At 37.3% G+C, this 26,488-nt stretch overlaps 1 protein-coding gene across 4 annotated transcripts in view; it reads left to right on the forward strand.

The window, feature by feature from the left end:
* SNTG2 (syntrophin gamma 2) overlaps positions 1-26,488 on the forward strand; it is a 260,833-nt gene that overhangs the window by 169,469 nt on the left and 64,876 nt on the right. For all 4 annotated transcript variants that reach the window (XM_065835059.2, XM_071807027.1, XM_071807026.1 and 1 more), the window contains 2 exons: positions 4,756-4,883; positions 20,127-20,256. In XM_065835059.2, the coding sequence (XP_065691131.1) occupies positions 4,756-4,883; positions 20,127-20,256 (258 nt within the window). The remainder of the gene's footprint in view (positions 1-4,755; positions 4,884-20,126; positions 20,257-26,488) is intronic.

The raw sequence follows: 26,488 nt of genomic DNA on the forward strand, positions 1-26,488 counted from the left end.
TGGTGTTCACCATGTTATCAGATCATTAATCAATATGCTGAACAGCATATATGATTGTGGAAGTCCACTGATAGTGCCCTTCCACAGTGAAGAGTGGTTCTTAACTGTTGTGTTTTTCTTGCTATATTTCAGCTGATTACTAATATTTGTGAGGATTTTGCCTTATTTCACAAGTTAGTTAAGAAACTTTAGTGAGGGACAAAAGGTTTTTGGAAAACCAAGTATGCTTTAGCAATTGGTTCTCTCTAAAAGATCTGGGAGTGTCAAGGTTTAAGGCAAGGTGGCAATAAACCGTGGCAGACGCTCCCTGTTACCTCTCACTTCCCACCACCCCTTCTTTTTAGATTGGAAAGATGATAGAAAAGATAAGGGGAAAGGAAGAGAGACTTAGACTTCAAGTTGGAGACTTTTAAAGGGTTTTACTAGTGCTACTAATAAATAGAGGATATATACAAAATATACAAAACCAATCTCAAGTGCTCGATGTGGAGTTGGTGTCACTCCAGCAGCAGGAGCTGGGTGTACAGAACTGGCTGCTCCAGCAGCTGCAGCTCAGGCCCCTGGAAGTCATGGGTGGGACTGCACAGCAAACCGGAACCTGGTTGCAGGGATGCAGGGCCTGAGACCTGTACATCACAGGCAGACAGGCAGGGTCCTCTCTAGGTGCCGACCATGGTCGAAGATAGCGTGGCCCTCATGATCACCCTCTTATATAAGGGGTATGATGATTATGGGATGGAATACTTCCGTTGGTCAGTTTTAGTCACCTGTTCCATCCACCCCTCCTCAAACACACCCCTCTCTCAACGGAACATGGGAAAACTTGTCAGTCTTTCTTGGCTACCATAATAATAAATCTAAACACGAGTTTCTTCAGCATTCTGTTGGTCTCTTATCAACATTGAGTACAGCAGCCTAGGAAAAATATGCAGGCAAAAACTCAGAAAAGTACAGCCACCTAGAAGAACTTAGCTGAAAGAAAAGTCACTAAAAGAGAACTGGCTCCGTTTTTAACAAAACCAGGACAGGGAGGAGTGACCTCTGTTTGCAAAAGTTGTATTGATTTTCTTCTTCCCCGGTTTGTTATTTTTATCCATGTGTTTAGAAGATCAAACGATCTGTCTCAGATTGAAGTTTTAATACATTTAGGGCAAACTGAACAAAATGAACTGCTGGTTCTATGATAGTATTTTGTTTCTATGTTTCTATGTCTTATGGCCATATTTATGCCCTCTTTTGTCCTTAAGAAGAAAAAGAAGGATCAGTCCAACTTTTCTGCTCTACCATAAACTGATTAGTAGAAAATGGCTTGGTAAGAAACAGACATTTGAAACTTGGACCAATTTGACCCCTTTGTATCCTTTCGCTGTTCTTGGTCATTAATGTTTAGATCTTGCAGTAGGGTTTCTGCAGGAATAAGTAGTCCAGAACTGGGGTAGAGGGGCAAATGGATTACTCTTTTTTGTGTATTTTTCAGATATGAAAACTTTGAAATTGTCTGGAAAAGTCACATTTCCTTTAGGAGTTTACATTTTTTATACTGTAGTATCATAGCTTTGGGGTTAATAGATTTTGACAAACTTGTTTTGGCCATTTTTTCCCCTTCAATTCACAAATCTAATGAATGACTGTGATGTAGATTTTCTAAAATTCTGATCTTAACTGAAATTGAGATATTTTTTCTTTACAGTAGTATAGAATCATAGAGTAGTTTGGGTGGGAAAGGACCTTCAAAGATCATCTAGTCCAACCCCCTGGAATATGCAGGTACATCTCCAACTGGATCAGGTTGCTCAGAGCCCCGTCCAGCCTGACACTGAGTGTTTCCAGTGATGTGGCATCTACCACCTCTCTGAGCAACCTGGGCCAGTGTTTCACCACCCTCATTTTTAAAAAAATTCTTCCTCCTGTCTAGCTTGAATCTCCCCTCTTTTAGTTTAAAACCATTAACACCTTGTCCTATCACAGCAGGCCCTGCTAAAAAGTTTGTCCCCATCTTTCTTACTGGCCTCTTTTAAGTACTGAAAAGCCGCAATAAGGTCTCCCCAGAGCCTTCTCTTCTCCAGGCTGAACAACCCCAACTGTCTCAGCCTGTCTTCATAGAAGCTCCTGGCTGGGTGTCACTCTCCTGAAGGAAACCCCTGGCACACCTGAGCTCCCAGGAGGGCCGGCATGCTGTGGTAGGCATTTCAGCCAGGCCATAAAGCTTTGTATCCTACTAAAGCATTTGATTGAAGTGTAAGAGAGCAAATAGAAACATTAAATTGCCAGAGTGACCCACTCACAATTTTTTTCCTGCCAAATGCTCTTAAATTGCCTAGAATGTCACAGTTTATTGTTCAACAGCTTGCTAAAGAAGTACAGCTAATGGTTCCCAAGAAAAAGGCAGGGTTTTATGTTTAAATTGTCTATATGTTCTCTGTGTCTTAAGAGCTGAGAAGTTTGGAACAATAGGTGAAGCTGCTTCAGGAATTTTTATGTTTCTTTATTTTCTGATTTGTGGATTTAAATTCAGTTATCATAGTCAAGCATTTATGTTTGATGTAATAAACTACCTTCTGATTTATTCTTAGACATTTCTGTTTCCAGACAGGCATGTTACATTATGTTGATAATTTTCAACTTCAGATTTCATGTGGTTCTGTCAGTTATTGTAATTTGAACAGAATTCTAAAATATGCATCACATTCTTCATTATGATACTATTAAATTTATACTAAACTTTGGAGACACCTTAGCCTTTTGTGGCTAATTCTGTGAGATAGAATTAGTCTATAGACTTGATTATGAAATATTCATACTGCAACAACACCAGATCTCAATCAAATGAAAGCTGGATTGTTCTAGGGATTGTAAATACTCTAAATGAAATTCCTTTCTTAAAAGAGATTGAAGTCTTAAAGATTCATTAGTGTTACCAATGCTGGCAATTTCATTACATTTTTTTTTTTTTTACTAGAAAAGTGTCCCTCAGTCGCTGACTCTCAGTCGTTCTGTTAGAGTATGACAGTCACTATTTTGGTTTATTTAAAGAAGGAAATAGAAAGATAAGCCTTGATGACTGTAAGGAAGAGCTTTAGGGGAAAAAAATAACCCTAAATCCTATTGAGCAAGAAAAAGAAATAGAACAATTCCCTGAATGTTCTTTATTTTGAGTAAGTTTTATGGCTTTTGAGCACTTGTGCATGACAACACTGAAGTTGCGTCAGTCTATTTGCTGTTTTAACTACTACTCAGTTCATATTTACAGCTCAGTTAAAAATAACCAGCTTTCAACTCCCTTCTCTACCAGAAGGTTTTCTATGCAACCTGGAACAAATAATTTGGTTCAGAGACAGCACAAACGCCTATCTTTGGCCAAAATATCTATGTCTGTGAATCCTTCTCAGCTGCCTCTCTGTGAACAGTATTGCTATCCTTATAAAAGAGCGAAATGCTCAGCTATCATGGTAGTGCACAGATATAAGTATCGATAGAAATTTTCAGTTGATCATTTTTATGCATTCTATATGAAACTCCTAGATCATTCTATTGTTTATTTAATAAGCATTAAGCTCATAATCAAGCTGATCAATCTGGACTGGTACACTGAGCAGTGGTTTCCAACATTTTCTAATCTGTTTCTAATGTAATTGATTTTTGCCTGTAAACACTATTTTGCAAACAAAGCCAGTTACCATATTTTTTTTACAATTTGGGCATAGTTCTGTACTTGCAATCATTGATACAATGATGTATGTAAACCTCTGGATATTATTTCACAAGGAGTAAACTGCAAGTGTATATGAACTAAGATGTATATCACTCTGTAGTTTCCTGAATATTTTCTATGGCAACTTTTAAAATTGCATAAATATTTTATTTTTATCATGTTTCGTTCTTGGTGCCTTCATGCACTATTTAGTTGCAATGCATAAGATGCTACATATGTGAGCAGGCTGAACAGTCTGCATATAAGCTCTAGTTTTGGTTTGAGTAGACCCTTATATCAATAGCTATATATCCAAGCTAATTCGCCTAACTTCATTTGCATTTGTACACATTTGATTTAAGGTTATTTTCTTTTCTATGCTGTAGTTACATGAAATGAGTAGATTGTAGAATCACATATTTTCACTGTTCTGAGATCTGGACATCCTTTTCTGCTTAGGTGGTATCAACTATCTTGCCTTTATTGTAGAATTATTTAAAGGAAAACTTCGAAAATGAAATTTCAAAATTTGTCAGTCTATATGTGGATACTGGTGACACAGAAATCAGAATTTTAAATCTATAATTAAATAACGTTATGGATGAAGGTCACAATGCACAAATATGAAAACAGTAGTCTGTAATGTAGTCTTTACGTTAAGATATTACTTGTGTCTTTTTCTCTGATGATTGTTTGAGACATGTAGAAGAGTTGCACAGATCAAATTAATTTAAATCAAAAATGTATTTTGTGTTGAATTCAGAGAAAATTCAGGACACTTATGAGTAAAAAATGTTTCCTTTTTATTAGTAGTTATTAACAGAAATATAATATATATTTAATGTTAAGGTAATACTGAAATTAAGTCAAAAGAATAATATCAAGATAGCTAACATTCCTTTCTACATAAGTGCTTCTTTTTTATTTTGCTACTAAATCCTGAGTTTGCTGAATAGTTCTATTGCTACAATTATTCACTTCTGAGACAAGAGATGCATATTCATGGTTTTTTCACTGTATTGTCTGATACACTGCATTTACTGATTCTCATTTATTCTGTACAGGCTCCATCATCACCTTCTTCACCCATAGCTAATGAACCAAAATACGAGAAGCACTGGCTAGACACCTTATCAGTTCCTCTGTCTATGGCTCGAATCTCGAGGTACAAAGCTGGAACAGATAAATTAAGGTTTGTAAACGAAAACGGGAAGCACTGGGTTAGCTAGCTGTACCTAATAGTTTGCTGTGGAGTGTTGGCTATATAAGAATTCTTTGAGTGGAGATATGAAGGTCTTCTTATTAAAAACTATGCAGTCCATCTTCTTTTGAGATTAATTATGATTACCAAAGATAAAGTAAAAAAAGGATGATAAATATAGTTCCTATAAACACATTTCTATGATCTGTTGGATCTTGGGAATTCAGTTAGCATCAGCAGCTAGTACAGAGGTTAATCTTGGCATTATTTGAATTAATTTTTAAATACTACATTTCATTCTGTATCTCTGATGGAATACTTTATATTCCCAAATTCTAATATTGTCAATTAACTCTACTGCTACTTTACAAATGATAACACAGTCCACAATCATAATGACTGTGCTGTCTATTACTGTCATATAGAAACTCATATTAACAAGAGATTTCTGCAAGCATATGGTACAAAATACTGTATTTTTGATCCTAGAACCTTTTTGCAGGCAGATACCTAAGTAATGGTTCATAAAGTAGCTATAGAATAGGATGTCAGAGGTAGTTATCCTGGACTTCAGGAAATATGAAAGCAAAAGTGAAGTTTAGTAAAGCTTCTATAAATAATGTGCTTGAGAAAGGTTTAACACTTTGCACCATGCATCAGCTTTTTTCTGCAAACCATTCCATGTGGTAGGACTGCTTCAAATCTGCCAGTAGTTGTAGTCCAAGTAGTCCACACTTCTCCATATGTGTGACAACAGGAGTTTATTCACTGTTGTTATTTTCCATTTTCTTTATGTGTTTTCCTATACTTGTTTGCTTCTAATTCTCATTAATAAGTGAACTGTAATCTCTATTGAAGCATCAGCTATACAGATCACCTGTTACAGGAGGTACCAGAAATTAATGTATGTACCTTTCCTGATGTCTGCCAGATTTGTGACCTGTTTTCTGAAAATGAACTGAAAAACATTTTTTTTCTAGTATGACAGTTTTGCTGCTTTTAACTTATAGCAATTAGTCTCCTAAATTGGTTGGCAACTCCTCTCCCAGACTTTGTGTTAAAGCATCACAGATGAATAATAGTAACCTGTCCAGAAAAGTTTTAGGTTCTTCCACAGTCTTTGTCTGAAATCTTAATTCCATTTTATTTAGTCTCTCATCACTTCCTCCACCACCTTCTTCCTTCCTGCTTCAAGTGACCAGTTCATGTGGTCCAGCCCTTCCCAATCTATCACAGGTCTCCAGCCGGTCAAAGCTTAGAAGTTCTCCTGTGTGCACATGTAGACATCAACTCATCATCAACTTATCATCAATGTTCTTAAATTTAAAGGATAAGTGGAAGAAGAGAGAACATTTAAACCTCTGAGTTCAGCAATCAACCTGACAGTCTGAAGCAGTTTCACTTCTGTTCTGTGCACTCTATGGATTAGATGAAGTGATCCCAAGGGCTTCCAGGTCCCACAAAAAGCAGCATGTGCATTCTGAGAATTCTTTGAAGTAAAACACCTTCTGATATTGTACTGGGTCCAGCTGAGATGGAGGTAATTTTCTTCATAGCAGCCCATATGGTGCTGTGTCTTAGTTTGTGGCTAAAGCAATGTTAATAACACACCAGTGTTTTGGTTGTTGCTGAGCAGCTCTTGCACAATGTCAAGGCTTTCTCTTTTTCATGCTCTGCTTCTACTCAAGGAGTAGGCTGGAGTGAGCAAGAACTTGGGATGGGGCATATCCTGAGCAGGTGACTCAGATTGGCCAAAGGGATATTCCATGCCGTGTAACATTATGGTCATCACTAAAATCTGAGAAGAAGGGGTGTGGGGGAGCTTGCCATTGCTTGGAGACTGGCTGGGCATCATTCTGCTTGTGGGACATGGTGAGTGGTTGCCTTCGCATCATTTGTTTTGTTGTGGGTTGGTTTGTTGTTTTGTTGTTTTTTGTTTGCTTGTTTTCCCTCTCTTCCCCTTACTTATCAAACTGTCTTTATTTCAACCCACCAGTTTTCTTGTTCTTCCTATTCTCTCTGGAGAGCAGTGTGGGAATGAATGGCAGTGTGGATGCTTAGCTGCTGGATCAGGATCAACCCATCACAGATATCTTTTTCTTGTGAGGATTGAGGAGCTTAGTGCTTTGAGTTTCAGTCTTGGAGAGACACATTATCTTGTGATGCATTTTATTCCCATGTATATTTAGTATACACAGCACTCCTTTATTACTGTTTTTGGTTGTTTTGTTGTTTGGTTTTTTTTTTTTTTTCTTCTTTTTGTTATAAGCACTAAAAAATCATGAAATTGTTCCATAAAGCCTATCACCATCCCATGATACTTTAGTTCTACTAAATGCTCCTTGCTTCTTTTGGTAAACTAAGAAGAATATCTGTATAAGTGTTAAAGGAGTACCACCTTGAGATTAACTGTGGATAAGGTGTTTCCCATATTCTTACTAAAGGTGTTTATTTTTGCCTGAGGGATGTCAGACTACTCTCAGCTTATTCTCTCCTCCTCTGAAATATGTGTACTTATACTTGCTGTTATCCCACTTGTATCCTTTCTTTTACATTTCTCCATGTTTGTATAAACATAAATTCCAACATTTTTCTTCAGTAATTGCTCTCTGAAGTCAAGTGTCTGCATTGTACAAATAAAACCTACAAGCAATTACAAGTATAAATGGTGACATCAATCTAGATAACAATCCTCCTTTCAACCATATCTACACATCTTCACTCTCTTTCACCTTTCAGCCATCAGTCTAAAGCCATTTGAATGAGCTCATGGCAATTCCCCTCCATTTTTCATGCATCCTGCTGACTAATTTTCTAGTTTTGCCATTCTCTGAATATTTACTTGAATCATACAATCATAGAATGATAGAATCATAGAATACCAGATTGGAAGGGACTTCAAAGATCATCTCGTCCACCCTTTCTTGGCCCAACACCCTGTCCAGACAAATCTTAAAGATATGCATTGTTGGGGAATCCGCTATTTCCCTGGGGAGTTTATTCCAATGGCTGATTGTTTTTATTGTGAAAGTTTTCCTCTTGTGTCCAATCAGAATCTCCCCATGAGTAACTTGTACCCATTACCCTTCATCTTTTGATGTGACTCCTTGTAAACATAGGAGTCCTTGTAAACTCCATCTTCTCTGTAGCCACTCTTTAAATACTGGTACATGGTGATGAGGTCTCCCCTAAACCTTCTTTTCTCAAGGCTGAACAAGCTCAGTTCTCCCAGTCCTTTGATCATCTTTGTGACCCTTCTCCGGACCCTCTTCAGCCTGTCCACAACTTTTTTGTATAGCAGGGACCAAAACTGAACACAGGTGTGGCCTGACAAGCGCTGAGTAGAGTGGGATGACTTTGTCCCTGCTGTTGGTGCACTTGCCAATGCAGCACAGCATCTTGTTGGCCTTCTTTGCTGCAGCAGCACACTGTTCACTCATTGAGCTTGTTGTCCACCAGGAACCCCAGGTCCCTTTCCACAGAGCTGCTCCCCAACTGGGTAGATCCCAGCCTGTGCTGCGCTCCTGGATTATGTTTTCCCAGCTGCAAGATCTTACACTTGCCATTGCTGGACTTCATAAGGTTCTCGTTAACCCACTCATCCAGCCTATCCAGGTCCTCCTGCTGGATGACTTTCCCTTCTGAAGTGCCCACTTCCCCACTTAGTTTGGTGTCATTGTCAAACTTAATCAGTGTTACACCTGATCCCATCATCCAAATCACTTGTGGAGATAGTAAACAGCGTTGGACACAATATCAATCCCTGAGGGTCCCCACTCATGACAGGTTGACAGTTTGAAAAGAGCTATTTACCAACAACCTCTGGATATGGCCTGTCAGCCAGTTCCCCACCCACCACAGAAGCCACTTGTCTAGACTATGATGCATCAGTTTCTCTAGGAGGAGGCTGTGGGAAACTGTATCAAAAGCCTTGGAGAAATCCAGGTAGACAATGTCCACCACTTGCCACACATCAACTGAGCAGGTTATTTTGTTGTAGAAGGCGATCAGGTTTGTCAAACATGATTTGCCCCTCTTGAATCTTTACTGTTTTTCCCAGTCACATGCTTCAACTAACTTGTGATAGACCCCAGGAGGATTCATTCCATAGCTTTCTCAGGAAGTGAAGTTATGACCGATGGGCCTAAAATTTCCTGGATCTTCCTTTAAGCCCTTCTTGTAGCTGTAGGTGTCATTAGCCTTCTTCCAGTGTCCTGGGATGTCCCTCGATCTCCATGACTTCTCAAACATTATGGAGAGTGGTCTTGCAATGCTGTCAGCCAGCTCTCTTAACACCCTTGGGTGGATTTTGTCAGGGCACATCAATTTGTAGTGGTCGAGGCGCTGTAGTAGTTCACATACCAACTCTTCCTTCACTGATGATGGGTCTGCGTTAGCATCATTCTGGATTTCTCTTCCCGTGGTCTGGGGCCCAAAAGTGCTAGTAAAGACAGAGGTGAATAAAGCCTTTGTAACATTCTTGGTGACTAATTCACCTCTGCTGTTTAACAGCAGGACAATATTTTCCTTCTGTTTCTTCATGTTGTTTATGTACTTGAAGCACCCTTTCTTGCGGTTTTTGACATCTCTGGCTGATATCAATTCATGCTCAGCATTTACTTTCCAAACTGCATCTCTGCATGCCGTGGCAATGCCCTTGTAGTTCTCAACAGGTACTCGTGTGCCTTTCCACCTCTAGTACGCTTCTCTTTTGCCTTTGAGCAGACTCAGAAGCTCGCAGTAAAACCAAAGGGGTCTCTTGCTCTGTCTACTTCCCTTACCTTTAAAGGAGATAATCTGGTTTTGTGCTTCCAGGAGAATGTTCTTGAAAAACTCCTGGCACTCACTGGCTCCTTCATCGTTCATTGAAGCTTCCCACAGAAGCCCTACCAACTGAGCCCTGAGCAAGCTGAAGTTTGCTCTTTTAAAATCAAAAACCTTTGTCTTAGTACTAACCTTCTGCGTGCTTAGCAGGATCCCAAACTCCACAATACTGTGATCGCTGCAGCCAAGGTTATCACTAACCTGAGATATTACAAAGCAGGTTTTCTTGATTTGTAAATAGCAAGTCCAGCAGTATCTCATTCTTGGTTGGTAGATCTAACATTTGTATGAGGAAGCAATCATCTACACATGCCAGGAACTTGACAGAGGATGTGAGCTGCTGTATTATTTTTACAACAAATGTCTGAGTAGTTGAAGTCACCCATCAGAACCAAGTTCTGTTGACCCAAAGTTCGCTTAAGTGACCCAAATTGCTTCATTTGCTTTTTCATGTTGGAGCCTATTTGTGTACAGTGGTAGGCAGCGTGACTGCCTTTTCAGCATTGAGTCCTTGAGTTTTCTATGTCATCCTTGTAACTTTTTGTCTTCCTCTTGGTCTTTGTCATAACTTTGTTTTGTTGGCATGCCTCATTATATATTATCCTCTAAGTCAGGGGCATCAAATTCATTTTCACTCGGGGCTGCATCAGCCTCACAGTTTCCTTCAAAGGGTCAAATGTAGTTTTAGGGCTGTTTAAATGTAACTACTACTACAGCTGTGAGGCTCATGTAGCCCTCGGTGAAAATGAGTTTGACACCCCTTCTCTAAGTTACTGCAGTTGGTCTTGAGAAGGTGCACTGGCACCAGAACAACCAGATTACTTTTTAAGTCTGTGTTGCTGAAGAATTGGAACCATCCTCTGCAGTGTCACATACACAGCTGTGTGCCTTCTCTTCAGCTAGATGGACTGTGTGAAAGGCCTTTTCCCCCACTCCTTACCTGAATTAAATTTGAAGAGTCTCTGTCGTTCTTTTCACCAAAGTTATCTATATGCCTTTGGTTTTTGTCATTCCTATTCCCTTGTAACTGTGCAAAATGTTATGGTGTGGGAAAGGATATTGAAGCCTTATATGATTATTTTGCTGTCTGTCCACTTACAGACACATTCTGCTTTCTTCAGTGCTTTTCCCTGATAGAAAAAAACAGCTTTTTCACCTATGAAATTCTTGCAGTTGGCTGCAGTAGACTTAGCATACTTTTGTTGCTAAAATCAATCACAGACTGATTTAGTATACAGTATTGTATATTCTTTGTATAGTATCTGTAAGTCCAGCTACTCCTGCTGTTCTGATGTGGTAACCTGCTCTCAGCTGATCTGGATGGCCCCTCTGACCTCATTTACTTTTCTTCTCCATCAAATTCAACATTGTTTAATATTTGCAGCATTCTTTTTTCTAGTGCTGTAAATAAGATCCAACTTTCAGATAACCTTATGAAAAACTAGAAAAATGTCTGTCATAAGGTCGAACAGAGTCTGATAAGTTACTGAAGGACATCTTTTTGTTGCCTTTAGTGTGAAAAATAGAGTATGACAATGTATGGCATGTCAGCATCTTGCTCAATATTTTTGACCATTTTTTCAGTTAGAAACATGTTATATAACTAAAGTTGCCTGTTAGACTGTGGTATACTTTTAATGTGGTTTAGATCAAATCTAGTGTAATCTAATCAGATTAGTCTATATTACTTTCTTTGTGTTTAAACTGTGCAATTTAAATTCCTCAGGACTTCATTTGAGTTTTCCAGTAACTTTGTAACAAGGAAAATGCTTTTAGCTCTTGTGTTATGAGATGACCAGGAATACATGTATCTGTTTGCTTGTTATTACTTTTTTCATTATAAGAGAAGGGAGTTTACTCGGCTTTTCGTTTTATATTTACCAGGAAGTCTTAACTGGTGACTTAATGATACAAGAGTGTATTTTTCATTTATTTTAGATATTGTCAGCACCATAGATACTAACAGAAACGAGAGAGAATGGCATAGATTATTTCCTTCCTTATACATTAAGAGGACTGAATGAAAATACTGCAGAGTGGGACTGTGAAACGTGTTTGTCCGTATCACAAAAGAAAAAAAAATAAAGGAAAGATAAGAAACAATAAATACATGTTCCTCTTCTTCTCAGTGCAGGATCTTTCCAGTTGTATCTTCAAAAGTTATGAAAGTGGAAGAGAAACATATTGACTACCAAAATCACCTTTAATTAGTGTGTTTCATATTGTTGATGTGATTGGAATCTATCTGAATATTTCTGTGCAGCATGCCAATTAGTCTTTTTGATTACTTATTAATTCAGTAACTTTTTAATTCACTTGCCTTTATAATATAGCACCACTACTTCTATCCTTTTACACATCTCATCATCCATCAATGTAATTTTTCTCTGTAAAAAAGTAAGATAATACATACAGTGAATACTGTGAATACTTTTAACTGCTAGCTGGTGATGGAAACCTTTTTTCCATGTTGAGGATTGAGTTGCTCACTAAATGTGATGTACGTTTGACAGAGAAATAATGAGATCAGTAAGTCTCTCATACAAAGGAGTTGCAGTTCATGGCATAGTTTGAAGTCTTTACACTTTTAAGACAGAAAAGTAAAGATAGGTAGTCTTATAGAAGTTGGAGAATGTAGTTCATTAATTTATAATCTTTGATGTTTCTTACAGAATGTCTGAATACTTATTTGGAAAAATGTATAGATAAGTATTTTCAGTCCTTACAGCAGTTACCAAAAGTACTGTATAATCATTCTTATTTTCTTTATTGAGTGGAGCCTTAAGTGAAGGTAAAATAACCTCTTGAATATTATGAGTTTACAGACTGAAAAAAAATGATGAAATGAATGGACTGGAAGTAATTCAGAACCAGTGGCTCTGAGCCGTATAGCTATGATCCAATTACAAAACAACTTTATTAGATTTAGGTATTATTTTCTATTTCTTGGTATTCTGGCTATTTCAGTTACTACAGAGTATTTTGTGATTTTTAAATTTTTGGGTTTTTTGTTTTATTTAAATTGTCTCACTGATTTCTTAACAGAATCTTTCTGAAGGATTCTGTTTTTCCATTTTAATATCTCAGTAAATTATCAAAATGCCTGTAGTTAGATAAATAAATTGGAAAGAAAGAAATTGAATAAGTATTTTGAGAAATATATAGGCATTATAGACAGTATCTCTGAGTTACAAAAACTGAATGAGTATTTGCTCACAGTTTTCAGTGACAATTTTGCAGGTAAGAAAAGAAGTGTGTACCTGAAAGATATCACAGTCAAACTGATTTGGAGCAATAGTGTGGGAGACAGTGGCAGAGAGATTAACATCTGATGAAAGATGAAAAAGAAAGTATAGGTTTGGAGGGGTATTATTAATAGGGGGCCGTAAGGGCTATTTGATTGATGATGCAGAAAACAGCACACTAATTAAAATTATTGGTGGCAGAATCAGTATCAGTACAGAAGAGGAGCAGAATATGTTATGAAAGGGTGAAACTATTGGAAATGGGAGGCAACACAATAGCACAAAGTGCAGGGGGATGGACATTATTGGAACCTTTTCGTAGATGGCAGCTAAGGAAGGCAGAGCCTCGGTACAGCAGTTTGACAGAGAACAGCTCTGAAACATCACTGTCCTGCAGACTTAAAATGGAGAAGTAGATATTTTAGAGTACAACAGGAGAAATGCCTTCCAGAAATAAGAAGCATAAAAACCATTATACAGTCACTGCTAATACCCATCTAGAATCTACAATTCTGGTTATTCAAATTACGATGTAAAATATTCTGTTGGAATTTTTTTTGTTTTCTCGAAAGGTATTGGAGTGTCACTTGTTGTTCCTATTCTTAGCTGTAGTATTTTAGGATTTGGCAATTGTGGTTTCCTTTGGTGCTTAAGGAATTTCAACTTTTTTTTTTGTTCCTATTCTGCATAGAGTTGAAAAGTGACATTGTCTTTCAAAGGCTTTTAGACCTGATAGCCTTGTAATAAAATTTATATATTTCACTGTGGACAGTGTTTTGTGATTTCTACTACATGTATCGAGTTTTTTGACTATAGTTACAAAGTACTATAACTGGCTTAGCATCTGCCTGTATGTTAAGAATTCATTCTTAATTTGTGGATCTTTAAAGCCCTCCAGAAAGCACTTTATTATGTATTTAAGATATGAGGCACAGGACAATTTTTTTGTTTTTACTACATTGTTCATGTGATACATAAACAGAATAAGCCATGAAGTCATTGGGTTTTTCTAAAAACCCTGTACTATGTACAGTTTTTTAAGGACTGCCCGAAAACTGCTATGTGTGTTTTTCTTTAAATCATCATTAAAATAAATGTTTCCAATACGTTTGTTGTAATTCTGCTCAATGCAAGATGTGAAAATCCATTGCAAGGGATCAGGTAAATGCAGACCATAGGATGAGATCTGCCTAATAGGTTGTAAAAAAAAAGATACCGAGGAGGTGACCAGGCATTCTGCAGATCCCTCCACAATAAGAGATTGACTTACCCTTGGCTGGAATAAGCTGCTAAATCAGAGAAAAATCAAGCTAGGCAGGAGATATGCCACACACTTAGTATAAAAATCAGCATTAAATAGTGATTCTTTGAGACTGGGACCAATTTAGTAGCTGTTCCTTATGTGAGAAGTGATGCAAATTGTTTTGACTAGAAATTAGGCATACGTTTGGATGCAATATACTTGCAGTCTAAAAGTGTATCAAAAATCAGTGACATGAAAACTAAGGAAATGGCTGTTTCATTGTGCTCCAGGGCAATATATTCCTATTCTTACACACGTCATCTTAATTCTGTTCAGTAGCGTGAAGCCAACATAAGGAGAGTGAGCCGGTTTATTTTTTGAATCTTCATCCTTACAATATTTAGCTTCTGGTTTTAAAATCTGTACTGCAACTAAGTACAAAGGCAAAAATTAAGTGTTTTCTTTTTAGGATGTGCATAATCGGGAACCATTTCTGCTTTCTGCCAAAGATAATGTGTTGCTCTGGAAAACTGATTTGACACGTTCACTCATATGCTAGTAAATAGCATCCCATAGAAGACAGAATGGTGGGTCATGCCATGACATATTGCCAGCAAGCAGACAAAAAGGCAGAATAAATCCCACCCCCCAAAAAGATAAACAGCTTATTAATCTCAGAAAATTGTTCGTATTGATATTACCATTGAGTTTAAAGTATTATTACTTTCTGTTTATTTGTCTCTAGAGAAGTTGAGACTTATTTTGTCTGTTCTTCTGCTTGCTGACAAAATACTAAATTCTAATCCACTAGAATTAGTTCAGCAAGTCTCTGCCACCAGATGTCTTCAATAAATGTCTCAGGATAAATAGCCTGAAGTTTCAACAGAAGACCTACTTGTTTCCCACTAACTTTGACACCAAAAAAAGAAAAAAGAAATTCTGGAGCAAGCTGAATATGTTGAAGTCTGTGATGCTTGTTACTCAGTTTTGTCACTGTTATTTTACAAAATACCCGTTTGTTCAAGATCTACGTATCTTCAGACGAGTGTTATGGAAAAAAAAAAAACAAAAACAAAGCAAAACAAAACAAAGCAAAAACTTATTTGCATTGTGTAATAATAATAAAGCTATATTGCTCTTTCCTCTGAAGGCAGAAGGTATTTAGGTTTCAAATAAATCTACCACATTACTACATATAAGACTCACATAGACATCTGTTCTTCGCTAGCAAACATGTCTGAATTTCATAAACAGTATAAACTGGGTATTTAAATCACATGGAGAATTGAACATCTTGAAGAAGCAATCTGTTGTATATAATTTAAATATAATAATATTGATGATCTCTTTAGTCGTGACAGAGATATGTTATTGTAAGATATAGACTCTCCTCATGTCAAAAGACTTACAGAGTTTGAACATGAACCTGAACTGGTATTACAGTGGCAGATCATCCAATAATTATTGTCCAAATATAAATTTTGTTAGCCATCTTACCTGTGTCAAAATATTCCTAGAGACACATATTATATTGTAGATTGATGCCATTGACATATCAAATCAGCTCTGAAGACATCATTAAGATACATTAAGGTACAATACCAAGTTTAATAGAAGATCAACCAGTTATAATACTAAAAGCAAAACGTTCACCAAAAAAACCCGAAACCAAACCTAAACATGAAATGCAATCCAAGTTTATGTTTAATACATTGATATCTTTTTAGCCACTGAGTTTTGTTAATAATCCAACTATATAAGCAAATCTGAACATTTTTAAGATAAGAGACTGTATGCCATTTACAGAACACAATCCCATTATTTTTAACACAGAATTTCAAAGAGATTAAATAATTCAGATAATTTTTTTTTTCTTAAATTTTCATTCGGATCCACCCCTAGTCTACAAACTTCAGGCTAAATTAAAATTCTAGCAAGAGGGCCATAAAATGCTATAAGCAAGGTACTAGAAAATGTAAGAAAAGCAACAAAAACTCAAGTCAGATGTCAACTAGTATAAACAGGAATTGTATAAATGCCGATTTAGGACCTGGAAAGATGCAAAGCTGATCAAATCTGTTTGTCTCTATCAGCACAGCAGTGAACTTCAGGTGAAACAGTGGCTCTCAAACAAGCATCTAAGTTTTCATTCAGGAAATACTATAAAACATTAAAATAACTCCGATGGAAAGATGATTTCACATGCCACAGATACGGAAAATCTTACAGTATATTTTGCTGAAATACTTAGTTTCAAACAAAATAAAAATTCAGCTTTTCCCATTTCAACAGGCACTGCAAATACCTTTTTCACTTAGAGAAGTCTTTAGATTTAAAACCTCTGTATTAGCTAACTTGCTTGTACAGCAAAACATGCTGTATTAATTTTAATTAATATTACTTGTTTAAAAGTGTGAATATCAAGAAGAGAACTTAAGTCTACTAAAGCCCATCTGTTATTCTGACTGCCATTCTCACAAAGACAGTGTTTATTTTATTAAATTAAAGCAGTGAACAAAACCCAAAAGAGAACAGGAATTCAGGTCCATTAGTCATTTCACCATAAAAGTGAGATAGAAAGAAGCTGAGCATAGAAGGCAGTGCTTCATGCTCCTTAGTGTAAATGCTTGCAGGAAACATCATAGTTACAGATTGGGAGACAGATCTGAAAATAATAAGAATTGTGAGAGTAACTTAGTGCAAATTTCTAGAATTTAGGAAGAGCAAACGCTGATTTCTAGTTTTAGTTGCAATAGTACAGTAACAACAGGAGTAGAAGAGATGGGAATTTCCTCTGCGTTCTAAAATGGGTTTGCAACCTCAGAGAAAAAAAAAAGTCTAAGACATGTCATCTTATTTTGTGATGATGACTTCATAGCATCTTGGGACCTCCCAAACTTACTCTTTAGTATTAAATGGAGAGCTCATCCTTGTCAACCAACAGGAAGAGGTGCTTAGTTGTGCTTCTTCAATTTTCCTTTTCTGTGTTTTGAGGAAATGGAGACAGGCATGGCATTCAAGCCTCTAGAATTTATTTTCTCCTGAATTCCAGAGCTGTCTTGGTGCTTGCATTGCTTGTTTCACTTAGACAAAAGCCTCAGCATTCATGTTTTTAAGCTTTTATTTTTAGTTTGGATATTTATTTTTACTTTGTAGCCTTATACACACTGGTTCTTTCTTTTCGTTTTTCATTTAGTACACTGAAGTACTCTCTGGTAAAACTGAGTCAGCACAGTAGGGACAGTGGTGCCCCAAAGGTCTCCTGTGCCAGGCAGTGTGGCCACACATCAGTCACCTTGAACCAGACAAAGCTCCTGGGGAGGGTTGTGCTGGTGTCAGTCTGCAGGGCAAGGGGACAGCTCTGCAGGAAACGAAGGGCTGGGGGATCTTGGTGGACACCACATTGAGCTTGGGTCAAAGATAGGCACTGTTGGTGATGGAGGATTACCACACATGGGGCTGCATCGGCTGCAGGGAACTGGCTGTTCTCCTCTGCTTCGCGTTCCTGAGGCCAAATCTGAAATACCTGCATCTAAAATACTGTGGCAGTTTTGGTCTTCCTGTGGAAAAGAGATTTGTATTTTAAATCAGTTAGTGAGGAGGCTGGGCTAGAGGACTTGCCTCACACCCTATTTAATTCTGTGCCAATATCCTGTCAGTTAATTGTTCAGATCTCTAGATGCATTTGTGGAATCTTGTTAACTGTCTTTTGTAACTGATCACCATATTTTATTATAACAAGGTAAAGGACAACAGGACTTTGGGTGTAATCTACACTGTTGCCAGCACCATGTATCAAATCATAAAAGATTGGTTAATTTTTATAATAAAACTTGATTGCCTGTGTTGGTTGCGTTAGTTATTAGCTGAGAAGTTCTCTTCTGTGATCTTTCATCAGCCACTTTTGTGCCACTAGGATAAGGCATTCACACTGCAACCCTTTATGCATTTACTGAAGCTGAGTTAGTGTGTAGTCCCCCTGGGGCTTCTGTGAAGAGCACGTACTATTTCTTGGCTCTGTTAAAAGCTCCAAATTGTCCTCCCTGTCTATGTAAGGACTCTAGCATCTTAGCTTTGATATTGGAATTAGATACCTAAGTTACGCATTGTGAATGGCTTCTCTTCACAGCACCAAATTAAGTCAGTTTCCATGTTCCACTGCAAATCAATGCATGGGGGATGACAGATCTTCGCTGTCTCAGTGGGGTGTTGAAGAGATCATTCCATAAGTCATTCTGTTACAGCACTGTTGGGGTCTTTGTCAGAGCCTGAGGTAAAAGGAACAGTATGCTTGAGAGGTGATTTTTTCACTTGGTTTACTTGAAAACAATAAAAGGATTTGTTTTGACCTTTTATTTCTTTCTGAAGAGATGAAACAGATTTACTAAAAGTGACACAGCATTTTACCATTGCCATCAGGTGTCAGTAGTTACCATGGTAAGTCAGTCATGAAAAGGAAAACAAGAGAATCAGCTGATATATATTTAAGTCTTCAGACTTAACTTTTGCAAACACCAAGTATAACACTTTATGACTCTTTTAACAGTAAACCATATCAATTAATGTATATATAAATATCTATTAGGATACTTTGTCTTGTTAATATGGTGTGTGATGGGTATTTTATATGACCTTTTTTAGCAAGTATATAGGATTCAGTATTCATGTTCACCATCAAACTCCCTAAAAATGACAAATGTTAGGTTAATAACTTTTTCAGTTAGTCATGAATGAATAACTGCCTATTAACCTCTATGTGTCATTTTGAATGCTCATGTTGACATACATCATAAATTAAACAACAGAAGACTTCACCTACATCAGAGAATCCCAGGAAGACCCAGTAATTTCACAGAGCAGTATACTTGATTCAATAGTTTGCTTTCTTCAAGATTAGTACCAAAAAGAAAGCAATATAGCATGTAAGTATAAATATCTAATTTATAAATGTAAAAGGTAGCAGTGATATTCTCCAAATTATATTCAAATCAAACATATGCACAATCATTCAGGTAATTGTTTTCCGCAATATTATATGACTCAAATGTAATTCTCATTACATTCATGGGCACTTAAATAATCTATGTAGCTTTCTGAAGTTCAGTTGCTGAAAATGCTGCATATCAGATTTAAAATTTAGACCAATGTACTTCCATGCAACTACTTAATGAACTTTTGATGTTCATATTGAAAAATCTCATAGTTAAAAAGCATATCCCACCAGCATCCAAATGTGGGGGATTTCAGAGCTACATACGCGGTGCTTAACTTATCACAGATAGTAAGGAAAGCATAGGCATTTGCAAAATAGACATGTAAAAGATGCATAAAAAGGTGAATAAAATGTGATTGCACATTAGGATGGGTCAATGCTGTTTTGAGAAAAGGTTCTACATTCAAAAATTATTTAAAGAAACTTGGAAGTACATTTTTCAAATTCCTGTGTCATAAAAGAGCTTAAAGGAAACATTGCTTAGAATGTTATGTGGAAAAGTATTAAATTAAAGCTAGAGAAGGCAGTACTTTGCAACTTAATACATTCCTAGTAAATGAAACCAAAATGCAATAAATACTCATTTTGGTATAAAAAAAAGTTATCTTTGTTCAAAAAGATCTGATGCATACTTCCTGAATACACAACCTTAAGTTCAGTAATTTGAAATGTAATATGTATACTCAAGCGAAGTATTAATAAATGATCAACACATATATATATGCTGGTACTGAGAAAGAACTTATTGTATGTGTTGCTCCTGGTACTGCCCATTATTATCCTTCTTTTTGTTTTCTTTCTTTTGATTTGTAAAGTTAACACTCAATATTTGGCAAAAGGTGCAAATATCACTTGAACACTGAGAAATATTGGGCAGTTTCAGAAAATTGACATATCTTCCTTTACGGATATATTTCTTCTTGCTGCAGATCTAATGCATTTGAAGTGCTGGCACTCGATGGAGTTAGTACTGGGATACTTCAGTTTTATACAGCCCAAGAGAGTGCTGACTGGCTGAGAGCAATATCAACTAACATCAGTGATTTGACACTTCAAAATGTATGTTACTTTCTGCATATTTTATTGTCTATGCTATTGTAAAATTATTTCTAATTTTCCAAGGGTAGAAAATAATTCACATTTAAGGTAAAATATATCAAAAGCATGTCTATGGGGAGGAAAAGGAGAAAGAGAAGATTAGGGAGAGGTTGTCTGCTCAATCAAAATCATCAAGAAGTTATCAAGACTTGCAGTGTTATTATAGAACAGAGAGTTGTCTAGGAGTTGATTTATTTAAGGTCATATTGTTCCACCTTTCTCCCTAGAAATATAAAGGTGCTTATGCTGTTTTAAGTTATTCCTGTAAATTTGTAAGTAGCATTTGGTATTACAAGCAGAAGTAGTAAATAATCCCTGGAGAAACAGAAAACTATTATTTGGACAGCACATTATTATTCCAAGAAAGAACAGCTGAAAACTATTGAGCATTCTGGAATGAATCATAAAGTTAAATAGGAAATTCGATAATGTACAATATTGAAAATATATTTCAGTCTTTTTGAAATGGTAAAAATCAATGCTGAAAGCATAAGAGCACAGCTGTCCTTGAAAGAATTACCTGTGCAGGTTTTTAGTCTTTTTTTCTTTAGATGTGTTCAGTCTGTAACTTCTTTTATAAATTATTATTTAGTAGCATGGCATTAATTTATACTTTGTAGTCCAGGTTAATTGTTGCTTAGTTCTTCAGATTATGTTGTTTAGAATTTGTATTGGTTTTCAACATAAATCTTTGGTCAAAATAGATTAAAAATGGAATTTGTTTTTCTAGTCTTCAGAAGGTACTTGAATCACATTTGATCGCAAGAGTTCATTTATTACATTAATTCCTTATTAAATATTCAATTGCTTAAGCAGTGTCTTTAACAAAATTGAATGTATTTGCTTATGATGCTTTCTTTATAAATACTCTCTATTCTCCATTAGTGATTTACATCATGTACCAGGTATTACTATTTGATAATTCTAAGAAAGAGCAATGAAAATTATTCAAGAAATTTCATAATTCTCCATTAGTGATTTACATCATGTACCAGGTATTACTATTTGATAATTCTAAGAAAGAGCAATGAAAATTATTCAAGAAATTTCATAATTCCTTCTGTGTGAATAGCAAAAAGAAGTTTATGGTAATATTTTTAGAGCAATTCCACTTCATAGTTACTAAGTTACTAAGAAAGAAACCCACTGAAAAAAAAGCCACTCCAAGAATATAGGTGAATAAGAGAGTAAAAAGTGGCTATAAACGCAAGCAGGTTTTATTAGTCACAGGGCTCTAGACTGTTTTTTTCAAATGCACGATGTGCAGTAGCACGTGTCCTACCATAGTGTCTTCAATGTGTTGTGGTCCATCTGCAGGAATATTTTATTATATACAGAGTACTTGCGTTGATTGTCTCCGTTATCATAATAGCGAATTCTGTAAACAAAGTGGTCCATCTGGTGTTCATAGAAGTGGCTGTTCCAGGGAAGGGTCTGAGAAACAACAGTCGTGATCAATTCATATGTTTTGTGTCCTTGGTAAGATAGAGTGTGAACTCCATACAGATCATATGAGAAGCGAGTAAACTGCTGGACTTAATGCTTTACAGGTTTTGTCAGCTGTGCAGCCTGAAAGGTTATTTTAATTGCTGATCATCAGAACAGGAGATGTAATAGAATCCTTTTTACTGCAAATCATTTTTTAAGCCCAGGACAGCGAGGCCGCGGTGCAGCTGAAGCACACAGCGGGTGCTGGAGAGTCCTTCTGCTGCCGGGCAGATGGGCACAGACTCATTGACATCCACAGCCCTCAGGGCAAGGCCTTTGGATTAGGCTTCTTCAAAATCCATTTGGAATGCTTTTTATTACCTTAATACTATCATTTCACAAAGTGATTCTTCTCATATTTCTGAAATTGACGTTAGGGAATGGATCTGTAATTCCTCAAGAGCCTTTTCCTGTGTCTGCACTTCTCCACTTCTGTAGTGTGTATCCCCCGTTCTCCAGAAGTACTTGAAGATAATCACTACTGGTTCAGAGATTATTTCAGATTATCCCTTATCTACTTATGGGTTATTATAATTTCTTGAGTGCTTGCTGACTCTTGAGTTCAATTGCTTCTCCAAGTATTTAAACTGTTCATTTCCTATTCTGCCCCATGCCATCATCTCTATAGTTAAAATTAATTGCTAGATACATGGTCACAATGGACCTTTTTGCTGGTACAGTTGGCATAAACTATGTCAGCTTTCTTACTTGACCTAAGTATTTAAGCAATACTTTCTATTGTTCACTTTTTACTTTGACACATTTTAAGGTTTTGTTTGTGCTGATACTTGTTTCTTGACTTTATCAAACCTGCACCTTAGTCATTCTTACTTCATCTGTGCCTATCCGTGTTATTCTTATATACATCCTTTGCTCTATATGTTTACATACCATTTTTAATAATTTCTTTTAGAATTTTAGTTCTTAAAGACCTCTATTAATTGTTTTCTTACAGTGCACCCTGTTTTTCACATATCACTTTACACTAACATATTTTATTTTGCTATTTTACCCTCATACAGTCTCGTTCAGCAACTGGCAGTTCTTTGTCAGATCTCCTGGTGATGCCAGAAGACAATCTTAATGTAGGCAGTACAAAAATAACTCTGCCACAATGTGACACTTCTGCTAATGTCAGAGTACTCCTTTGAAGTACTGAAACATCTAACTTCTATGCAAAAGCAAATTCTCTGGGGATCAAGAGCAAAGGAGGAGTCATCTTTTAATAGTGAAGATGTGAGAAGTCATCACTGCATAAGGACATTAGCCTGTCTAGAAAGTGTTACTTCACAGATGTGAAATAGTGATTCTGGTACTAGCCTGGAGAGAGTTAGTTCTTGTAAGACAGAGGTGCATGGGGAATATTGTGACATAGAGAAAGATGCAAGGATATCTTTTCAGCCCTCCTTACTGATATATGTCTTGTATGCTTAGGTCAAAAAATCTCTTAGTAACTGTGAGCTTTACAAGCAGTATAGATTACATTTTCTTCTAAGGACCCTTGCCCCGAATTATTCATCACTCTGTTCACATTCTTGTTTTTCACATACTTTTTTACCAGTGTGAAACTTCCCTATCATCTTCCTTTGTGATTCAATCACTAATCTTCTCAGCATTTTCAAAGCTTTTCACATTTACCTTTGGCAGAAGAAAATAGAGATGAATCAGCACCTCACATTTATTTCTTCATGCACCTCTTTTCTCACAGAAGGAGGTACAATTGAAGAAACTGAGGGGAGATAGGGAACAGAAACTGGCAGTGAAGCTGCCGTGACGAAACAAGGAACACAGGGAACAAGCTGATCTGCATGTACTTCTCCGTGCTCTTGCTCTTAATTTGGTCAGGTAGAGGGTTCTTTGTAGGCTGGAGTGGCAATGCTGTGCTAGAGATGGTTTTCTAGGAGAGCGTTCTTTGGAGTAATTTATATTTCTCTCTCTGTTTTGTACCATTCAGATAACCAGCTATTAAATATACTCATCCTTTTTTATGGATCTTAATTATTTTCTTTGGAACATAACACTGAACATTAATGTAGTCATAATCAGTAGAAACACCTAAAAGTAGTGCTAACAGTTCATTTACATTATAGGGGCTTGTTTCTTATAACTTTCTCAAGGTTTTATTTTTTTCCACAGTATATTCTAAAGATGATATTAAAAAAAAAAAAAATCACAAATAAGAGAGTATTTCATAAGCAGGTAAGAGAACAAGCTAAGATGCAGTTGTTCTACTTTAAACATGATTTATGATTTTTATAAATCATTCCAGCAATTTCATTGGAGGATGGTAGAAGTTTAAAATTCATCTTCAAAACAAGATTATGAATCTAGATCGTATTTATGCTTTTGACAGCTTTTTTAATGGTGTATGTCATAGTGTGTAAACCCTGTCTTTTATGCCTTCATGTACACATATATCTAAGTGTTAGTCTGTATAGGAGTAGAGTGAAATTTCTGTTTGAATAGGGAGAGATTTATGAAATATGAGCTTTGAATATGCATATAAAAAAGAAAGAGGTTTGAGAAGGTCTTTCTTTCTTTACACCACAGAATGTGTGGTACATGTGGATGGAAATGAAATCGTTGTTTATAGGAAGCAGTACACAAGCTTGACTGCCTCAATGATTATACAAACAATTCTATTCCCAGGGTGGAAACACATGATAATATTTCTTTGTTGCTGCTCTTTTTTGTTTTGTTTTGTAAATTCAAAAGTTTCCATTTGAAAGTACCAGAGTTCAAACCATTGAGGTTGTAAAGGGAAGTCAGTGGGGGTAGGAATCACTTCACCTACGTTTAGCCAAACAGCAAGCAGTTGCTTACCCCAAGAAAAAAGAAAAATAATAAGTGCCTGTCAAGGTCCTTCTCTCTCCCTGCTGTGTGGAAAGAGAATATAGATACATTAGAATGTAGGTATATTTCTTTTTTTTTGCTTGCCCAAGTTAAGTGAGATGTATCCCAGCCTGAGAGGTGTTCAGATTTAGATTTTAGATGCCCTGTATGTATTCATTTAGAACAGAGTATAGGAATTACAATTGCTTAATAGTTCCTTTTCCAAGTTGCCTGCAGATCCAGGTTTTTGAGTTTAGTTCCCCTGCTGTCTCCAGCTCCCATTGCTGTACTGCAGTGCTGAAAGCTCGTGTGCTGCCTGCAAGGTGTTGTGTATCCCATTTGTATTCCTGTCTCATTGCACCAGCTGGGGAGGCATGTAGAGAACATGTGGTGCCAGGTGAAATGGAGAGTGCATACTATTATCTCCTCAGCCCTGTGACATATGGATGTAATACGATGCAGAAGGAGATCTCTCCTCTCCCCACAGTTATGTCAGGGCTGCAGCCATCCCTGCTTTGAATAGGGAATGAGCTAAGGCTGCTCAGTGGAGAGCTGTGGAGTCCAAAGCATTGCCCTTACCAATGAGTAGCTGGACTGGTTATGAGGATGCTCTTCACAATACTCTATCCTCACTCTGCAGAAAAACTTCATGGCCAGTCTCACAGACATTTTTCCAGGTACATCTGAACACAATAGTAGGATAACAAAACTTCTTCCTGTCATATAGGGAGCTCAAGTGGTTTGACTGAACAAAAAGGCAGGTCAAAGGATACAAGATCGCTGGCAGCCCTGTTTATTTGCTGTAGGCAGAGCTGTGTGCAAGAGCTGTGAGGAACAGTGGTGGGGGCCCCACCTCTGCTTGGCAGCTGCATGTTGGCTCCATCCTCATCACCAGTCCTCCTCTGTGCTGTGGTGCGAGTGCCTGCCCTGGCAGACTGTGACCCACCCCTGTTGTGGTGGTCCCTGTTCCCCCTCTGGGGTGGCAGGGAGGTGATGTGGAACATGGCAGGGCTCTAGCCAAGGTCACAGCCAGGCCTGGCAGAAGTCTCAGGCTCCCAGCAGGTCTGGCTGCCTCATTCCCAGACCCTCAGTCACTGCCAGCTGTCTGACCCACCAGCACACCTGCACTGTTTGGCCACACAATTTAATTAAAATGGGCTGCAGAAGTGAGCAGATGTGGGAGAAGGAGCCCTGATGGCCCATGATGGGTTAAGACTGACTAGTGATCGCTGATAGTCCTGACTCTTGCTATTAACGTGTCCGTACAGTCAAGGTTCCTGCTGTCATCCTGTACTCCTCCACATCACGTTGTCCTAACAACATCTGTTACGGTTGTAGATAATTCATTTTATGCAGAATAGTGACTTGTTATTGCCATCTATTAGCTACAAGTGTGTGTAGCTTTTATGTATCATTACCTCCCACAGTTGTACTTTGCTAAAACTAGATAGGCAATAGTCTCATGGTCATTAGATGTTTATGTTATAGTTGAAGAAGCTGTGATACAGCTCCAGACAGTCCAAGAAAAGATCAGACAAACCCTGACACATCCTGATGCCTGTGTCATTAGCATAACACAAAGCCTGTTGGCCTCTTACAGGTGTACTGGCTCTAGCTGGCATGGAAGTTACTTTCTTCATAGCAGCCATAAAGTGCTGTGGTGTGGATTTACGGCTACAGCAGCGTTAATAACACAACAGTGTTTTGGCTGCTGCTGAACCATACTTGCACAGCATAAAGGCTTTAACACTTTCTCACTCTGACACACCCCACCCAGGGAGGGGTGGACAAGAATTTGGGAAGCAACACAGCTGGAATAGCTGACCCAAATTGATCAAAGAGATATTATGTGCCATATACAATTGTGCTCAGC

This window comes from Patagioenas fasciata, chromosome 3 (genome assembly GCF_037038585.1).
Source record: "Patagioenas fasciata isolate bPatFas1 chromosome 3, bPatFas1.hap1, whole genome shotgun sequence".
Classification (NCBI taxonomy): domain Eukaryota; kingdom Metazoa; phylum Chordata; class Aves; order Columbiformes; family Columbidae; genus Patagioenas; species Patagioenas fasciata.